Here is a 20,125-nt window from a genome sequence, read left to right as displayed (position 1 = left end):
AAGTTTGTGAATTCTATAAGCTTTGATACTACAACTATTTCTTCCAAATTGGGTGATGTGTACATTTCTTTCCTTTTGCTTAGTGTAAGCTGTTTCATCTTTCACTGTTATTCCCTTCTTCCCATTGCTGCTCTTGAATTGCTTAGTTTATGTTCATCAGACAAGAGAGCTTCAAATACAATTTGGTGAGAAGTGCAAGAATGCCCAGCACACAGTAGGCATTTCATGTGCATCATTGACTATAAATAATACTCTAATATCCTTCTATTTGAAAAATTCTTGGCTTATTTTAGTACTGGGGATGGAACCCAAGGCCACCTCTACATGCTAGGAAAGGACTCCATCACTTAAGCAACATTCCCCAACCCTTTTTATTCATGCACGTGCACACACCCATGCACATGCATGGGTGTGTGTGTGTGTGTGTGTGTGTGTGTGTGTGAATGCACTCATGCTGGTACTACGGTTGAACTCAGGGCCTAGACACTGTTCCTTGACTTTTTCACTCAAGGTTGGTATCGTACCACGTAAGCCACAGCTCTATTTCTGGCTTTTTAGTAGTAAATTGGAAATGAGTCTCAGACTTTCCTGCTCAGGCTGGTTTCAAACCATGGTCCTCAGGTCTCAGCCTTCTGAGTAGGTAGGATTGAATGTATGAGCCACTAGTGCCTGACCCTGCATTTTAATTTTGAAACAGGGTCTCACTAATTTGCTGAGGCTGGTAAACTCATGATCTTCTTGTTCTACCTCCTAAATAGCTGAGATTACAGGTTGCACCACACAGCTCTCCTGGTTTTTGTAGTTTATTCTTGAATAAAAGAAGAGGGATATGAGAAAGAAGACTTTAAAATTTTCTTAAGATCTCTCATTTTTTAAGAACTCCACATTAACTATCAAAAGACAAAAGGGAAGAAGGGAAGAAGAGATTCCATTTTCTTTAAAAAAAAGAAGAAAGAAAGAAAGAAAAAAAAAGGTGTCAGGCACCAGTAGTGACTCACGCCTGTAATCCTAACTACTCAGGAGGCTGAGATCTGAGGATCACGGTTCAAAGCCAGCCCAGGCAGGAAAGTCTGTGAGGCTCTTATCTCTAACTAACCACCAAAAAACTAGAAGTGGCACTGTGGCTCAAGTGGTAGAGCACTAGCCTTGAGCTGAAGAGTGCAGGGACAGTGTCCAATCCCAGAGTTCAAGCCTCACGACCAACAATGTTGTCAGACACTTTGTATTCCTATACTGGTTTGTAGAACGGGAACTTCTGTGTACAACTACTTAAAGATAATAAAAAATTAAAAAAGGTGATGATATGAAAATGTAATGTATAAAAGAACTCCAAATAGCCAAGGAGCTCATGTAAATTAATAGCCAGAGAAATTAAAATTTAAAAACAGTATTTTTTTCTGACTGGCAAACATTTTAAAAGTAAGTAATATTGTTATCAAGGATTTAAGGAATAGAGCACTTTAAAATACTGTTTGTAGTACTTCAATATATTATGTAAACTAAATTAGTAGTATATTTTAAGGTTTCAGCTCTGTCTATGTTTGTAGCATCATTGTTTTGGTGGTACTAGGATTTAAACATAGAGCACCATGCTCTTGTCTGTTCATCTGGTGCTGTACCACTTAGCCATGCCTCCAGGTAACATTTTTGTTAGATATTTTGGAGAAGGCATCTCAAAGATTTTTTGTATCTGGACTGACTTCAACTGTGATCCTCTGGATTTCAGGCTTCTAAGTAGTGAGTATTACTGGTGTGAGTCACCAGTAGCCCAGTGCCCACCTTGTAGCATTATTTAATAGGGAAAATGAAAAATAATTTTATACAGAAAAATAAATTAATTGTAGAATAGTCCATCTATAGAATCATGTCACTGATAAAAATCTATGTAAAAATTTAAAGGAGATGCAGAATAACATATAATATAATCCCCTTTAGGAAAAGAAAGTATATTATGTACTGAGAAAGATCTCAAAGGCCCCTGAACAACAGGAACCAATATACAAGGACACGTGCACCTCCATGTTTATTGCAGCACTGTTCGCAATAGCTAGGATATGGAAACAACCTAGGTGCCCCACCACAGATGAATGGATCCAAAAATTGTGGTATCTATACACAATGGAATATTATGCAGCCATTAGAAATGACAAAATAATGGCATTTGCAGGGAAATGGATGGAGCTAGAAGGAATCATGTTGAGCGAGGTAAGCCAAGAACGAAGAGACAAACGGTACATGGTCTCCCTCATAAGTGGATGCTAAATCCAAAAGGTTAGGTGATACGACAAAACTAACAGGACTTAAGAAACAAAGAACTCCCGCTCATCTGGTTGAACCACTACTAAATATCCTCATGCTGCTGATCACAAATATGGTATATAACATGTGAACACTGTTATATATTACAGACTGTGGTAGACAATTTGCTCCAGGGAAGTTAGAATGAACTTGTGACTTTGAAATTATGTAATCATTTAATCACAATCAAAAAAAAAAAAAAGAACCTCGGGGAAGGGAGGGAGGGAGGGGATGGTAGGGGGAAAACAATGGAGGGGGTAACAATGTTCAAGAGGAAGTGTACTCATAACCTCACTCATGTAACTGTAACCCTCTGTATAGTAGCTTTACAATAAAAAAAGAAAAAAGAAAAAAAAAAAAAAAAAGATCTCAAAGGCTCCATACTAACACTTCCTATGTAAGAATAGAAAGGTTTCTTTGCACAATGAATATGTAATATGTTTTAAAAGAACATTATATTGAGGTATGCTTGACATAAAACAACTGCACATATTTAAAGTGTCAAATTTGACATTTTATACACTAAAATCATGAGAATCAATTTCCTTTCACACTCCCAAACTTCCTTGGGTTTCTTTGTAATCCTTCCTGGGATTGCCCTTCTCTGGCTAATCTGTAGCAATTATTGATGACTTTCTGTCACTATATTGTATTTTCATAATGTAATATAAATGGAATCCTTTAGTATGTGCTCTTATTTATTTTTGTCGATTGTGGGGCTTGAACTCGGGGCCTGGGCACTGTCCCTGAGCCTTCTTGTGCTCAAGGCTAGTGCTCTACCACTTCAGCCTCAGAGCCACTTCTGGGTTGTTGGGTTTTTGTTTGTTTGTGTTTGAATGGTTAATTGGAAATAAGAGGACTTTTCTGGCCAGGCTGGTTTCAAACCATGATCCTCAGATCTGGCTAGGATTACAGGCGTGAGCCACTGGTGCCCAGCCTACGTATTCTTCTTTATCTGCCTTATTTTACTTTGAAATGCATCCATGTTGTTGTACATATCAATAATTTTTTGTCCTTTTTTTCTTTCTTTTCAGTATTTGGTCTGAACTCAGGGCCTTGAGCTTGTTACGCATTCCCCTTTCCATTTTTTTTGGGTGCAGGTCCTGGGACTTGAACTCAGGGCCTGGGTGCTGGTCCCTGAGCTATTCTGCTATTTTACCACGTGAGCCACAGTTCCTCTTTTGATGGTTAATTGGAAATATGAATCTAGCAGACTCAGGGCTGACCTCGAACCACGATCCTCAAATCTCAGCCTTCTGAGTAACTAGTATTATACTAGTTATAGATAACTAGTATTCCCCCTTTTCACTTTATTTTTCAAAAGGGGTTTTGATTCTTGCCCTGGCAGCGTGGACGGTAATCCACCTGTTTAAGCTTCCCCCAAAGCTGAGGTGACAGGCATGTATCTCCCAGCCCAGCTTTTTCTGTTGATATGTGGGCCATCTCATGATCTTTTTTTCTGGGAAAAGTTAGAATGGTTGGTACTTGATATAAAGTGGAGGAAAAAGAATGATGCCCCAGATTTAGTGAGTAGGCGATGGTAGTGCCATGCGAGGGGCAGTGGATTTGGTGGAAGTGGCTTTTTCCACTTAGTTATGAGGTGCCTACTTGTCACAAAGCTGAAGCGTGAGGTTATCAGGAGCGCCGTCGTAAATATATGAGTCTGAGTAGGGATAAGGATTATCTGGCTCTGCACGCTCCCGGTCCGGGGCGCAATCAATAGACTCTTAAGATGCGTGCAATTCAATTTTATTATCTGCCTTCCCAGGAGGAGCCTAACACCACCACCACCAGCAGCACCAGCCTTTGGGACTAGAAAACCCCGCCCAACTCGCCTCTGCGCAGAAGCCTCGCGCATGCGCACCACGCCTCCTGCCGCCGCGCCCTTCTCTGGGCATCAGGACTCCTACTCTCGGCCCTCCCCGCCCCGCCCCGCCCCGTCGGCTGCCGGTGACCTGCCTGGGCGCCGGGAACGGGAAACCGGAAGGGGCCACTGGAGTTCGCCATGGGGCTGTTTGGAAAAACACAAGAGAAGCCCCCCAAAGAGCTGGTAAGGCCCGTGGCGGCGGCAAGTGAGTGGGCGGACTGGGGAGGGGGGGCGTTGCGGAGTTGGTAACCGGCTGGCGTCTCTTCCCTCCCTGGCTGGCCTGGTACCGCCCGGCCCCCATTTCCGGGGCCTCCCACTCGACCGAGGGGCCCGGACACGGAGTCTCTTGAGCGCTGGCGGGGGGGAGAGTGAGCGAAATCCCACGGTACCCCGGCTTTCGAGGGGGTGCCGTGGAGTGAGTGAGGAGTTGGGCGGCCTCCCCTTCCCAGGCTGAGGCGGCGAGGAACCGGGCCCCCTCTGCCCCGCACGCGATGGTACAGCCCGCCCGGAACCTTTCTCCAGCGGCGGCCCCGCCCCTCACGCGCCCGGCCGGAGCGCTGTGCCGGGGGCACTCACGGTCCTAGGACCCCGAGGCGCCTGGCTCTCCACTCCTCTGCGGAGGGAGGGAAGTGGTCTCTTCCTTCCCCTCTCCCAACCGACTTCTGTTCACCCTGGAGGCATACTGTTATGTATTAGGGACCCGACCCAGAAGAACGCTGCCTTCGAAAGCAGCCCTGGACCCGGTCTGAACTTTTAGATCTGCCCGTGTATTGACTTATGGTAGGAGGCAAGCTGTTTGAAGCACCTGCACAAGAATCTGCCCGCCCAAGTTTTGACTCTCAGCTTTTGCGATCTCTTGAAAGTTAACTTCTTTCAGCCGCATTCTTACCAAGTAAGAATAATTTGTTTTACCTCAAGGTGATTGAAGACTAGAAGATGTGAGGTTTAAACTAATAGAGATGGCTAATTCTTTCCCTTTTTTGGGGGGTGGTGGTGGTAGGGTGGGAGGAGTGGTTGTACTGAGGATTGTACATGGGCACCAAGCTTGCTAGGCAAGCTATATTAACTTGATCCACACCTCCACCTCCACTCCCTTTTGTTTTGCTTGTAGTTATTTTTCAGTTTGGGGCTTGACTTTTTGGCTTTGGCAGGTCTGGAGTGGAGATATGCTACTACAGCTAGGACTTATTTATTGAGAGGAAGTCTTGAGCTTTGATGGAGCTGGATCCAATTGTCATCCGCCTGATTTCTGCTGTCAGAGTAGCAGGGATTATAGTCACGATCCACCACCCCAGTCAGGAGAGAGGTAATAGTTCCTCAAGCACAGTCCAGCAGCATCAGCATTACCAGGAGCTTCTCGAGATTGTGTGTGTTCTGTGTGTGTGTGTGTTCGTGTATTGGTGTATTCATTGGTCCTGGGGCTTGAACTCAGGGCCTGAGAGATGTCACTGAGTTTTTGTTCTCAAGACTAGTACTCTACCACTTGAGCCACAGCCCCACTTTGGTTCACTAACTTTCCTGCCCAGGCTGGCTTTGAACCATGATCCTCATATCTAGCTAGGATTACAAGCATGACCCACCTGGGCCTGGCTAGAATCAGATTTTGTGTTCAGACAATCCCTAGTATGTTTACTGGTGTTTGAGAAGCCATTCTGTACAACATCCAGACTTTTCTTACTGGAAAAGCACTTTCCTAAGTGACCTTGTTCAGCTCTGTAGGCTTACCGTAAAAACTGGTTTCATACATTAATTGCCATTTTCCCAGATAGGTTGTCCTATTGAAAAATTAAGTTGACATTATGTTCCCAGTAATTATATTTATCCTCTAAAAATTGCCAAGGTGTTACTACAGGTTATGTGTACAGACCAGTTTAAACAGTAATGATACACTTTCTTAAGACTCTTAGATTATCTTTGATTCGCAAAGCTAAGGTCACACACTGAAAGTAACAGCTTTCCCTACCCTTAAAGACATACTTCTACAATAACAAACATCTTAAAATGTACACATACCACAAAATGTGTCTACATAATGTTCTCCTCTTTGCAAAATGGTGTTAATACATCTTTTCTCATTTAATTTTGTATATTTTACTGGAGGCTACCATTTAGTAGATAAAACCACTTAATAAAGGATTTTAAACTATAGTGATATCCACCTGTAGTTCCAGCTACTCAGGAGAGTGAGCTCACAAGTTGGAGGACACTCTGGATTACATAAAGAGACCTTTAACTCAAAATAAAGGCTTTTAGGGTTCTTCCATCTAGTCTAGGTGTTACAGAGAGGAGCTCCTCAATCATGGATATGCATAAAACTTAGTAGGGATCTTGTCAGAATTCAGAATTGGATTCAGTAGTTCTGGGGTTGGGCTCTAGAGTTTAATAAGCTCCTAGGTTGTGTTGATGCTGCTGGTTGGCTCTTGAGTAGCAAGTCTGTAGGGTTTTAAAAGACTAGTCATGGCTGGGAAGGTGGCTCAGTAGTAGCGTGCTTGCCTTGCATGCATGAGGTCCTGTGTTATTATTCCTCAGCACCACATAAGCAGTAAAAGCAGGAAGTGGCGCTGTGGCTCAAGTGGTAGAGTGCTAGCCTTGAGCTGAAGAGCTGAGGGACAGCACCCAGGCCCAGAGTTCAGGACCCTTGATCGACCAAAAAAAAAAAAAAGACCAGTCAATCCTGCCTACTATTATTAGCTAAAACATGTTGACCTCAGCACTCTGCCAGTCTACTTAGTGTTACAAGGTAGGACCTCTAATGATCCTCACACTCCAGATATAGAATTGAGGCTGAGAATTTGCCCAAGGTTTACAGTTTCTAAGTTGTTTTTTTGTTTTTTGTTGGTCATAGGACTTGAACTCTGGGCCTGACCCTGTTCCTGAGCTCTTCAGCTCAAGGTAATCGCTCTACCACTTGAGCCACAGTGTCACTTCCCGCTTTCTGGGGCTTAATTGGCGATGAGTCTCTAGTCTTTCGTGGCTGGGCTGGCTCTGAACCTCGATCCTCAGATCCAGCCTCCTAAGTAGCTAGGATTACTTGCATGTGCCACCAGCACCTGGCTTACAGTTTATAAATTTACAGAACAAGCAGTTATAATCTAGTAAGTTTTTTTTTTTCTTCAAAAATTGGAACTCATTGCCCAGGCCCAGAGTTCAAGCCCCACGACCGACAAAAAAAGGAACTCATAACTATCATGCCTTTTATGCTGCTTCCATTTCCAGTCTGGAATTGGATATTCTCTATACAGCTACTGGAGTTCTTAGATTGAGGTGGTAAAAGTTTGGACTCTATACTATTAACCAAGATTTTCTTTTAATTTCCATCTCAGCATACCAGAGTATCTGTTCGGTTCTGTTTTATTCTTGCTTAAGTTTGTTGTAAAATACTTCAGCTTCTGCTAAACGGTAGGCTTTCTCTTACATTGTGTGACTGGGACCAGAGTGTTTTGTTACCTGCCACATTTACTTAGCATTGAATTTGTAATTCCAGAAAGCACAGTAGAGCTAGGGTCAATTACTTTTTTCTTTGTGGAGCTATTGATACACAACACACAATACAACTACATGTGAATAAGAAGAAAAATAATGTTAGTTTAGCATCAATTCGTTTTAAAAAGGGGTTTTAACATGTCTATATGGGCATACAATATACCTTGATCAGCTCTTCTCTCTTACTATCCCCTATCACTCCCTTCCCTCGCTTAACTTTTTTTGTTTAACATACATAATTTGTACTAGGAAGTGTTTTGTTGTAACATTTGTACACCTCTAGTCAATGTATCCCATTAGCTAACCTAATCAATTTTAACAGGTTTCATTATTCTGTTTTTCTACATACAAACTGTGTGAGCCATATTTATTTCACTCACCCTCTTTGTTAGCCCCATCCAACCTTACTTTAGTTTCCGTGTGTGTGTGTGTGTGTGTGTGTGTGTGTCTCTCTCTCTCTCTCTCTCTTACTCTCTCTCTCTCTCTGTACCCATGTGTGCTGGTACTGGGGCTTAAACTCAGGGCCTGTTGCTCAGTTTCTTGCTCACTTGAACCACATCTACCTTCTGCCTTTTCAGGGTTAATTGGAGATAAGAGTGTTGAGGATTTGTCTGTCTTGGCTGGCTTCAAATCTTCACATCTCAGCCTTCTGCAGATGTAAGCCACTGGCTCTTGGATTGTTTTACTTTCTTGTCATTCTTTTTTTTTTTTTTTGTCGTGGAACTTGAACACAGGTCCTGGGCGCTGACCTTGAGCCTCTTTTTGCACAAGGTGTGAGAACCTGAGCAGGAAGTCCACCCCACACTGACTTCACCACCTGGGTGTGAAAAGTGCGGCTTGGTGGGCTGGCCACCAGATATAGGGAGGAGTTCTGGGGAGGAAATATAGAGAGGGGGACACCTCTAATAACATGCGGCAAGGGACGCGCCTCCAGGAGCGGGGCAGTGCCCTGGGAGGAGAACTGGGCTGACGCAGAGGCCCGGATGGAGAGGTGCACACAGAGCCTAGAGGCCTGTGGAAAGGCCTGTGAAGAGCTGAGAGGCCCGTGGGGAGCAGAGAGGCCTGCAGAGATTGAAGAGGCGGAGAGAGCTGTGAAGAGCAGAAAGGCCTGCACAGAGGCCACAGGCCTGTGGATAGCCAGCCTGCGGAAGGCCTGTGGGAAGAAGGAAAAAGGAAAACTTGCTCCCTTGGAAGTTGCAGCTGCTTCTAGTTCTGAGTAACCCAGAACAGGGTTGCAGACCAACTAATAAATCAACTTTATTACCCTTTAACCGTGCCTCCGTGGATTTTCTCGCTCAAGGGTTATTACAAAGGTTAGCACTCTACCATTTGAGCCACAGCTTCACTTCTAGTTTTTGAGTAGTTAATTGGAGATAAGAGTCTCATAGGAAATTTTCTGTCCAGGCTAGCTTTGAACTGTGATCCTCAGATCCCAGCCTCCTGAGTAGCTAGGGTTACGGGTGTGACTGCTGGCTCTTGGCTTATTTATTTCTTAAAAAGTATGTATTGCAATTTGGTATTACCTTTTTTTTTTTTTTTTTTGTCGGTTGTGGGCTTGAACTCTGGGCCTGGAAGCTGTCCCTGAGCTCCTCAGTTCAAGGTGAGCAATCTACCACTTGAGCCACAGTGCCACTTCCAGTTTTCTGGTGGTTAATTGGAGCTAAGAGTTTCTCGCCCAGGTTGGTTTTGAACCTCGATCTTCAGATCTCAGCCTCCTGAATAGGATTACAGACATGAGCCACCGGTGTCCAGCAATTTGGCATTTTCTTAAAGATAGAAAATAAAATAAAATATTCAGCTTCATAAGAAAAGCTAAATACAGGGGAAAAATTAAAAGATAACAGAAGAGAGGAAAGAGGAGTTGAACAGGAATTGAATAAATGTTCTAGTTTAAACTGGATAACTCCTTCAGTACTGGGGATTGAGCCAGCTCAGGGTCTTGAATTTTCTTGGCAAGTGCTATACTACTCAACCCACGCCACTAGACCTTTTGCTTTTAGTTTTTCAAATCCGGTCTTGTGCTAGCTTGACTGGCTTGGGGCCATGAAATTCCTATCTTTGCCTTCCAAGCATCACAGCTGGCCTCACAGCTTGTGCCACTACACCTAGCCCTAGATGACACTTGAGTTGGGATAAATTTACATTATGCCTTCCAATAGGAACTGGAATATGCAGGCATGTGGTACTGGCATAGGCTAGGCAGGGGCCAGATGTAGCCAGGCCACACCATGATGGTGTTGAACTTGGTCCTGTACATACAGGCCATGGTGACAGGTTAGGACAAGCAAGTAAGGGCAGTGTTATAAGAACTATATAGTGTGCAGCATAGACTTAGGTGCTAAGTAAATGTTTTCTGAATAACATATTACAATAAGGTCAAGTAGTCATAAGATGGAACAGTCTTTCAAGAACAACTCCAGGGGATCGTTAGTTACATGGGGAGCCTTTGCAGATTGAATGCTTTGCCTTCAGACGTCTCAGACACTTGGATAGAGAAGTCTTGGTGGGGAGACCTATTTTTTAATGAATTTATTATTTGAAGTACTGGAGAATGAGCTCACAGCCTCTCACTTACTTGGCTTTTCTACTTGGCTGGTGCTCTGCCTCTTGAGACATACAGCCCTGCTTTATGTTGATTAGTTTGGAGGCAGTCTCATGACTTTTCTGCTGAGGCTGGCTTGGAACCTGAATCTTCCAACTCTTGTAACAATTTTGGAATAAGTGTGAGGAAGAGGAGGTTTTGCTCAAAAAAATTATTTTCTGGGACTTGAAGTTCTGCCAGTTTTCCTGTCCCTTACTGATTTAACCTTGGGTAGCTTCTTAAATCCTTTGACCAATTTATGTTAATTGCATGAGTAACTTGTAATTCATGGTCATGAGATATTATGCTGCTTCTTTTTTTGTGGGGGAGGGGAGTCTGATCGTGGGGACTGACCTCTGGGCCTGGGCACTGTCCCTCAGCTCTTCAGCTCAAGGCTAGCGCATTACCACTTGAGCCGTAGCACTACTTCTGCTTTTTTTTTTCTTCTGCTTATGTGGTGCTGAGGAATTGAACCCAGGACCTCATGCATGCAAGGCAAGCACTCTACCACTGAGCCACCGTGTCAGCCCAATACTGTGCTTCTTGTGGTTAGCTTTTTCATCTTAATCTTGTATTTTCTGTGAAATGAAAGTTGGAGGTAAACTTTCTTACACTAAGGTTAAACAATTTTATCAAGAGTTTTTCACAAGTAATCTGTGTACTTTGTAGTATTGGGAGGCATATGATGTCTGGTTATTAATGTTGCTAATAACCAGTTACCTGGTTAAAGTCATAACAGCCATATATGTCATATTTTTTTCTTTTACTGCTGCTAAGTAAAATTTTGTTTGAAGGTATAGATTTGTACTGAACATCTATAGTAGACTCAACAGACCAGATCAGTAAAATTTAATCACATTAACTGAGCTTTAATTAGTTACAGGAGGCCCTTAGCCAATTAATTATTTAAGCTGTAAGTGACCAGTTGATTAAGTTGTAGCCCCCAAAATAGGTTTGTATCTCATTTTTTTATAAGTGGTTTTTGATCACATTGGACTTCTTAGAACTTGCTGTTTTTGAGATCTATGTAATTTACAGTTAATTTGTTTTGTTCAAATGAAGGACTAAATTTAATTGGTCTAAGGAATTTTCCTTTTAACATTGCTAGAAAGTGATATTGAGGTATGATTCTTAGGTGCCAGAGGAATTACGGAGTTCTGAACTATTCCTTCAGTTAAATACTTAAGCATTCACTGGTCTCCTTTTCCTGAATCTCTTAGTGATGAAGGGTTTTCAGAATGGTATTCTAATTCTACCATTTCCTCATTTCTTACCTGACACTCTTCCTTATATTAGCTGAGGCTGTTTGGTTTCTACTGAAATGTCAGGATAGTGTTTGATGGCTTTTTCTTTAATTTGCCAACATTTAGAATAAGGAATTGATATAAATTTCAGTGATACCAAAAAGTTTCTCCTTTCAGTACTCCTATAAGTGCCAGCTCAAACTCATGATCTTCCTGCCTTGGCCTCCCACGTTGAGATTACAGTTACAGGAGAATGCCATCAAGCCAAACAAAAGATATTCCTTAGCTGGGCACCGGTGACTCACGCCAGTAATCCTAGCTACTCAGGAGGCTGAGATCTGAGGATCACGGTTCAAAGCCAGCCCGGGCAGGAAAGTCCATGAGACTCTTATCTCCAATAAACCACTAGAAGACCAGAAGGGGCACTGTGGCTCAAGCAGTAGAGTGCTTGCCTTGAGCTGAAGAGCACAGGGACAGCGCCCAAGCCCAGAGTTCAGGCCCCGTGACCGGAAAAAAAAAAAATATGACATATTACTTAAAAAATGATTCTAGCTACTCAGGAGGCTAAGATCTGAGGAACAAATTCCAAAACCAGACCAGTTAGGAAAGTCTACTTGACTCATCTATAACTGACCACAAAAGAACAAAAAACAAAAACTGGAAATGGAGCTGTAGCTCAAGTGGTAGAGTGCTAGCATTGAGGGGGCAAAAAAAGCCCAAGTACTGAGTTCAAGCTTCAGAACTGGCACATACACACACACACACACAAAAAGATAAAGTTGATTATAGACTAAATTGCATCAAACCAGTTCTTCTGCTGAAAATAACTAGCAGAGAAAATAAAATTATTTAGAATCACTAGAAGCCACCAAGGCAGTGAGAAATTGTAAAATGAAGATCCTGAGAAATGGGAAGCTTAGTCACAAGAGAGCTTTTTAATTTCTGTGTCAGGATGGACAAACTGAGGACTTTTGAGTATGGTTGGGTTTTTGTTGTTGTTCGTTTGTTTGTCGGTACAGGTCCTGGAGCTTGAACTTGGTGCTATCCCTGAGCTTTTGTGCACAGGGCTGGCACTCTACCACTTGAGCCACAGTTCTACTTTCATGAGTATAGTTTTTTATTCCCATGCTTACCATCTTCTCAGCACTGTTTATTGAAAATGGCTTTTACTAAAATTAGTCTCCTTTGTTTAATTTGCCTGGCATGCAGTAGACTATGAATTTATTGTTGATACTAGAATTTGAACTTGGGGCTTTGTGCTCCTAGGTAGATGTTCTACCACTGAGATGTACCTCCAGCTTGGCCTTTTGTTGGTTAACTGGAGATGGAATCTCATAAACTCCTCTACATAGGCTGGCTTTGATTTTTCTAGGTCTTCTAGGTCTCAGCCTCCTGAGTAGGTAGGATTACAGGAATGAGCCATCACAGGTGACTGGCTGCACTGGTATTTTTGAGAAAGTTTAATGTTCTCGCTTGACATTTGCCTTGACCACAATCCTGTTTTTCCACTTTAGTCATTGTTGGGATGACAGGTACATGCCACAACACCCAACTTTTTCTGTTAAGATAGAGTCTCCTGTTTTCTGCCTAAGCTGGCCTGAAACTTTTTTGGTCTTCCAAATCTCCATCATAGCTAAGAAGATAGGCACATGTCGCTGTATCTAGCAATGGGTTGAGAAGGGGCTCTCATAAACTTTTCTGTACAATCTGACTTTGAACCTTAAGGTCCAGCTTTGAATAATGGATATATATTAATAATGAGAAACTTTGAATTTCCTATGGGTTTCACAACATATTGCTTAGTTTTTATTTATACTGTATTCCTTATTATAAGTAGCTTTCATCTATTACTAAAATTTTATTTAGATTAACAAATGTTGATTTTCCTTTTTATCTGTTTTAAAATTCCTTTTAAAAATTGTAGTGAGGCCGGGCACCAGTGGCTCATGCATGTAAACCTAACTACTCAGGAGGCTGAGATCTGAGGATCCAAGTTCAAAGCCAGCTTGGGCACTCAGAAAATGGGAAGTGGCGAAGTGGCTCAAGTGGTAGAGCACTAGCCTTGAGCTGAAGACCTGAAGGACAGAGCCCAGGCCTAGAGTTCAAGCCCCACAACTGATAAAAAAAAAATTGTAGTGGTCTTTACAGTTATGAAAGTTGTTTGATATATATTCTTGAAGCTCTTTGTCTTAGACAGGGGCGCGTGCGTGTGCGTGCGTGCATGTGTGCGTGTGTGTGCGTGTGTGTGTGTGTGTCCTGGGACTTGAACTCAGGGTCTGGGTACTGTCCTTAAGCTTTTTTTGTTCAAGGCTAGAGCTCTGCTAAGTGTGCCACAGCTCCGCTTCTGGCTTTTTGTAGTCAGTTGGAGGTAAGAAAGACTTTCCTGCTTCAGACCTCAGTCCTCAGATTGCAGCTTCTTGAGTAGCTAGGATTACAAGCATGAGCCACCAATGCCTGTCTTGAACTATATGTATTTCATATCCTAAAAAAGCATTTTAACCATTGGGAGAGATTTAAAACGCTATCATCAGGGTTTTACTTCAGCTCAATTAAATTGATAAGTAAGGCCAGGTACCAGTGGCTCACACCTGTATTCCTAACTACTCAGGAAACTGAGATCTGAGGATCATGGTTCAAAACAAGCCCGTGCAGGAAAGTCCCAGAAACTCTTACCTCCAATAAACTACCAGAAAACCAGCAGTGGTACTGTGGCTCAAGTGGTAGAGCGCTTGCCTTGAGCTGAAGAGCTCAGAGACAGAGCCCAGGTCCAGAGTTCAAGTCCCAAGACCAATTGACCAAAAGAATTGATAAGTAAGTTTCCCAGGTGCCTTTCTGTGTGGTTCAGATTTATAAGCACTGGTTTAAGACATGACTAGCTATTTGTGTTTTTTTTTCCAATTCTCTTAGGCAACTTTTTCTTTTGAAAAATTCCTTTTGATTTTATAGGTTTAAAAATGGATTTTCTAACAGATTGTTTTGCAATTTTTACAAGGAAGGTTCTGGAGATTTTTGTTAAGTGTTACTTATGGTTGAAAATCGTTCTCCCTTCTTTATGAAACTCATAAAATGTCTATTTCAGCATTTGCTTTTTGCCAGGCATTGTCCCTTAGCTTTTTAAAAAAAAATAGAATATTGGAGTCTTTATTACACGGTTAGCAGGCTGCAGAAAGCCAGTTGTTACAAAGGCCTGCAGCCCCCAAATACACATAACACAGTTAGGAAACATGCTAGAGAGGAAAGAAAGATAAAAAAACAATACCACCAGTCCAGTTCAGCTCCAATGGAGAGCTGCACTGGGATGCCATTAATGACTGAAGAGGAGACTGGAGACAGGACAGGATCATAGAGACACTCATGGCATGACGCTCTGCTGGCGAGGCTAGTCTGGGTCTTCACAGGCTTAGGGGGTAGATCCACAGGAAAAAATCGTCCCTTAGCTTTTTACACTCAAAGCTTGAGCCAACCTCTACTTACATTTATTTTTACTTTGCATTTATTTATTTATTTATTTATGTTGGTTGTGGGGCTTGAACTCTGGGCCTGGGTGCTGTCCCTCAGCTCAAGGCTAGCCCTCTACCACTTGAGCCATAGCACCACTTCCCATTTTCTGCTGGTTTATTGGAGATGAGTTTCATGGACTTTCCTGCCCTGGCTGGCTTTGAACCATGATCCTCAGATCTCAACCCCCTGAGTAGCTAGGATTACAGGCGTGAGCCACCAGCTCCCAGCTTTTATTTTTATTTTTTTGCTGGATAATTATGAGTCTTAGGGACTTTACTGCCTGGGATGGCAGATCTCAACCTTTCACGTAGCTAGGATTACAGGCAATAGCCATTGGTGCCTGGCTTAATGATAGGACATTTCAAAAATGTTTTTTAGTCTCTGTGTTCATGGATAAATATACAGAATTCAGAATGTCTTCTATTCCTGTTTTGTTTTATTAGATTTAAGTGTTGCAATATCTCTTTGAGAAGATGGGAATGTAGAGGGTTGGTGATTTTTTTTTTGTTTTGTTGGTCATGGGACATGAACTAAGAGCTCTTTTTGCTCAAGGCTAGTGCTATACCACTTTGAGTGACAGTGCTACTTCTAGTTTTCTGGTGATAAATTGGGGATAAGAATTTCAAGGACTGGGCTGGGAAGATGGCTCAGTGGTAGAGCGCTTGCCTTGCATGCCTGAGGCCCTGGGTTCGATTCCTCAGCACCACATAAGCAAAATGAAAAAAAAAAGCTGGAAGTGGCGCTGTGGCTCAAGTGGTAGAGCGCTAGCCTTGAGCTGAAGAGCTGAGGGACAGCGCCCAAGCCCAGAGTTCAGGCCCCATGACCGGACCCAGAAAAAAAAAAAAGAATTTCAAGGACTTTACTGCCCTGGCTAGTTTTAAAATGTGAGCCTCAGATCTTGGCCTCTAGAGTAACTAGGATTACAGGCCTGAGCTACCAGTGTCCAGCAGAGAGGGTTTTTTTGCTTTATTTTGTTTTTGTTTGTTTTTGTTGGTCCTGGGGCTTGAACTCAGCCTAGGTGCCATCCCTGAGCATCTTTGTGTGCAAGGCTAGCACTCTACCACTAGAGACACCGCATCATTTCCAGCTCTTTCTGAGTATTGTTTATTGGAGATAAGAACCTCATGAATTTTCTGCCCCAGCTGGCTTCAAACTGAAATCCTTAGATCTCAGCTTTCTGATAGGGTTACAGTCATTAGTCATAACACCTAACGAGAGGGTTTTTTTTTCTTTTGTTTTGTTATTTTTGAGGTCCCATCATGGGCCTGAACTCTGGGCCTGGGCGCTGTCCCTCAGCTCTTCAGCTCAAGGCTAGCGCTCTACCACTTGAGCCACAGTGCCACTTCCGGCTTTTTTTTTTCTGCTTATGTGCTGAGGAATCGAACCCAGGGCCTCAATGCATGCAAGGCAAGCGCTCTACCACTGAGCCACCTTCCCAGCCCAAGAGAGGGGTTTTTAAATGACAGTGCCACTTCTTTAAAACTTCTTATGAGTCCTTTACTAGGAAGCACATATAAATCTACTTTTAATGATTAATCAGTTGACAACTCTTGATTTTCCTTCAGTGATTTAAAAAAGTGAAGAATTAGAAAATTTATTTGCATAAGAGTTTGGTAGTTAAGTCCCCATACTTGTTAGCCTAGCTTCTTGGGAGCTGAAACTGGGAAACTTGTATTTTAAGGCCAACACAGGCAAAAAGTTTGCAAGACCTTAACTCAACCAATAAAAAGTTGGATATTGTAACTGGGTGCTGGTGACTCACTCTTGTAATCCTAACTACTCAGGAGGCTACAATCTGAGGATTATGGTTCAAAGCCAGCCTGCAAAGAAAGTCTTAACCACCAATTAGCCACCAGAAAACTGGAAGTTGGCACTATGGTTAAAACCTTGAGAAAAAAAAAAAAAAAGAACTCAGGAACAGTGCCCAGACCCTTGGTTCAAGCTTGACGGGCCCCCCTACCCTACCCCATCCCCCCCAAAAAAGTTGGGCATGGTGACACACACCTATCATCCCAGCTATATGGTAGTATAAGTGGAATCATAATCTGAAGTATAAATAGAATTATAATCCAAGCTACTTCAAGTCAGGCCCTATTCCAAAAATAATGAAAGCACCCAGGCTCATTGGTAATCCTAGCTACACAGGAGGCTGAAATCTAAGGATTTCTGTTTGAAGCCAGCTGGGGCAGAAGAGTCATGGGCCTGGGCCAACAAATCCAGACTCATCTCCAATTAACCAGGAAATAGGTGGAAGTAGATCTGTGGCTCAAGTAGTAGAGTGCCTAAGGGAGAGAGTGAAGCCTTGAGTTCAAATACCAATACCCATACACAAAAATAAAAAAATAAGCCGGGTGCTGGTGGCTCATGCCTATAATCCTAGCTAATCAGGAGGCTGAGCTCTGAGGTTCAGGGTTCAAAGCCAGCCCAGGCAGGAAAGTCCATGAGACTCTTATCTCCAATAAACCACTAGAAAACCAGAAGTGGCACTGTGGCTCAAGTGGTAGAGCACTAGCCTTGAACTGAAGAACTGAGGGACAGTGCCCAGGCCCAGAATTCAAGACCCACAACCGACAAAAAAATTAAAAAGCAAAAAATGCTAGGGATGTGGTAGCTTGCAAGGCCCTGAGTTCAAATTCCAGTACTACCATTAAAATTTGATAATCAGAGTTATTTACTGTTAACACCTACACCAGTATTTCCAGTTGACTCCCTGATTAGTGCTTCATGGGTTTTTCCTTACTGAGAATTATATTATGATAATAAGGGATGTGGATTAATGGAATATTTTGTGCAAAATGGAAAAAAAATGTTAAAGGGGAGAAGGAAAAGATGAATTTACATGACACATAGACTAGTTTTTGAAATAACTATATTTAAAAGGTTATCTTGTGCTTGTAAAAAAAAATGTCTTTGTCTATGCATTCCTGAAAAAAATGTTTATGGGCACTTTATGTTGATAGTCCTAGCTACTTAGGAGGCCAAGATCCAGAGGATCAAGGTTTGAAGCCAAGCCAGTCAGAAGTCTGTGAGAGTCCATCTCCAAAATAGCCTCCAAAAGTCTGGCTGGAAGCATGGCTTAAGTGGTAGAATACCAGCTAAGCAAGTAAATTGCATAATCTTCAAGCACTGAGTTCAAATCCCAGCGGAAAAGGAAAAAAAGGTTTGAGTAACTGCAGAATACCATACTCCTGAGTACTTCTTCCTGCCTGCTTTCATTTAGGAAACTTTAACAAACCTGCAATGTCTGTGCATTATGAGTAAAGTGTTGAGGAAGAAAATAGTTTATCTTGTGTCTAAAAAGAAGAATTAATCAAAATTGTTTAAAATTGGTTGTGTTTGTTTCTCTTGAAATTCTTTACCTAAAATTTGTCCTAGGTTAATGAATGGTCCTTGAAGATAAGAAAGGAAATGAGAGTTATCGACCGGCAAGTAAGAGGTAAATTGTTTTTCTGTGTTCTTGTCCTATACTTTCTTGATATGTTTCACTTCAGTTCTTAAAAATGTCATTCTATGGGGCTGGGAAGGTGGCTCAGTGGTAGAGTGCTTGCCTTGCTTGCATGAGGCCCTGGGTTCAATTCCTCAGCACCACATAAGCAGAAAAAGCCAGAAGTGGCTCTGTGGCTCAAGTGGTAGGTAGAGTGCTGCCTTCAGCTGAAGAGCTGAGGGACAGCACCTAGATCCAGAGTTCAGGCCCCACGACCAGGAAAACAAAAAAAATTATCTAGATGTCATAAGATAGTTTATTCACATACTAATAATTTGTAGATGTCCTCATTATTTGCTTTTTTTTTTTTTTTTGGCCTGTCCTGGGGCTTGAACTCAGGGCCTGGGTGTTGTCCCTGATCTTCTTTGTACTCAAGGCTAGTGCTCTACCTCTTGATCCACAGAGCCACTTCTGGCGTTTCTGAGTCATTTATTGGAGGTGAGTCTCATGGATTCTTCTGCTGGGGCTGGCTTTGAACCTCCAACCTCAGATCTCAGCCTCTTGAATAGCCAGGATCACAGGTGTAAGTTACTGGCACCCTGCTATTATTTTTATTGTCAGAATAAAAAAGACAATTAAAAGAAACATGTCTTATAAGAGGAAACAAAACCTCTGCTATATAAACAAATGGCTTTTTTTGTAATTCAATTCAAATAAGTTGAAATTAAGGTGATATGATTGGAGAAGAATAGAATAAAGGTATTCTAATGTTACTAACTTTTAAAAAGAATTAGAGCCAAATACTGTGGCTCAAGCTTATAGTTACTTCTAAGTTAGCGTTGTTGGGAAGGTGTTACAGTTCAATGCTAGTTTGGGCATAAAAGTTCATGAAACTCCCATCTCAGTGGCTGGGTACAGTAGTGTGTCTGTCATCCAAACTAGTGGGGGAAACACAGTAGCTTGATGTAGTGGTGCACAACTGACTTTTCAGAAAGAGAAACACAAATGGAAGAATCGAAGTCTAGGTAAGCCCAGGATAAAGTAAGACTTTATCTTAAAATACCTAACACAAAAATGGTTTGATGAAGTGGCTCAAATATTAGAGCTCCTGGTTAGCAAAGGCCTTAAGTTCGACCTTAGTACCACCATTTTATTATCTATCTATCTATCTATTTATCTATCTATCTATCTATCTATCTATCTATCTATCTATCTATCTATCTATCTTGTCTGTTGGGGGCTTGAACTCTGGGCCTAGGTGCTGTCCCTGCACTCTTCACCTCAAGACGAGCGCTCTACCACTTTAGTTACAGCACCACTCTGGTTTCCTAGTGGTTTATTGGAGATAAGAGTCTTACGGACTTCTCTGCCTGAACTGGCTTTGAACCGTGATCTTCAGATCTCAGCCTCCTGAGTAGCTAGGATTACAGGTATGAGCCACGGTGCCTGGCTTAGTACCACCATTTAAAAAAAAAGAAAAAGGAAATGAGAATACCATTCCAGCCATGATGAAGTAACTGGTTTTGATTGTAAACAAAAAGTTGAAAAGCAAGACAACTAGCACTATTTTGGACAACTAGCACTTTGGGATTCTGATTACAAAGAAAAGAAATATCCCCAATATGGTTCTAGCTTTTTGCAGTGTAGCTCATGGGATGGCATTCCAAAGCAGAGAATGGTAGTTCTGCTGAGTTGAAAGGTATTAAAGAGGAAAATACCTAGAGAAA

At 42.3% G+C, this 20,125-nt stretch overlaps 1 protein-coding gene across 1 annotated transcript in view; it reads left to right on the top strand.

Moving 5' to 3' along the window:
- The first annotated feature begins 4,196 nt into the window (after positions 1 to 4,196).
- LOC122116629 (charged multivesicular body protein 3) overlaps positions 4,197 to 20,125 on the top strand; it is a 41,796-nt gene continuing 25,867 nt past the window's right edge. Inside the window, exons 1-2 of the mRNA XM_042690381.1 lie at positions 4,197 to 4,348; positions 18,350 to 18,410. Coding sequence (XP_042546315.1) covers positions 4,304 to 4,348; positions 18,350 to 18,410 — 106 coding nt within the window. The 5' untranslated portion in view covers positions 4,197 to 4,303. The remainder of the gene's footprint in view (positions 4,349 to 18,349; positions 18,411 to 20,125) is intronic.

This window comes from Dipodomys spectabilis, unplaced genomic scaffold (genome assembly GCF_019054845.1).
Source record: "Dipodomys spectabilis isolate Male_0828 unplaced genomic scaffold, ASM1905484v1 ptg000137l, whole genome shotgun sequence".
Lineage (NCBI taxonomy): Eukaryota > Metazoa > Chordata > Mammalia > Rodentia > Heteromyidae > Dipodomys > Dipodomys spectabilis.
Note: the sequence above shows the minus strand (reverse complement) of the source record. Positions and strands in the feature narration are given on the sequence as shown.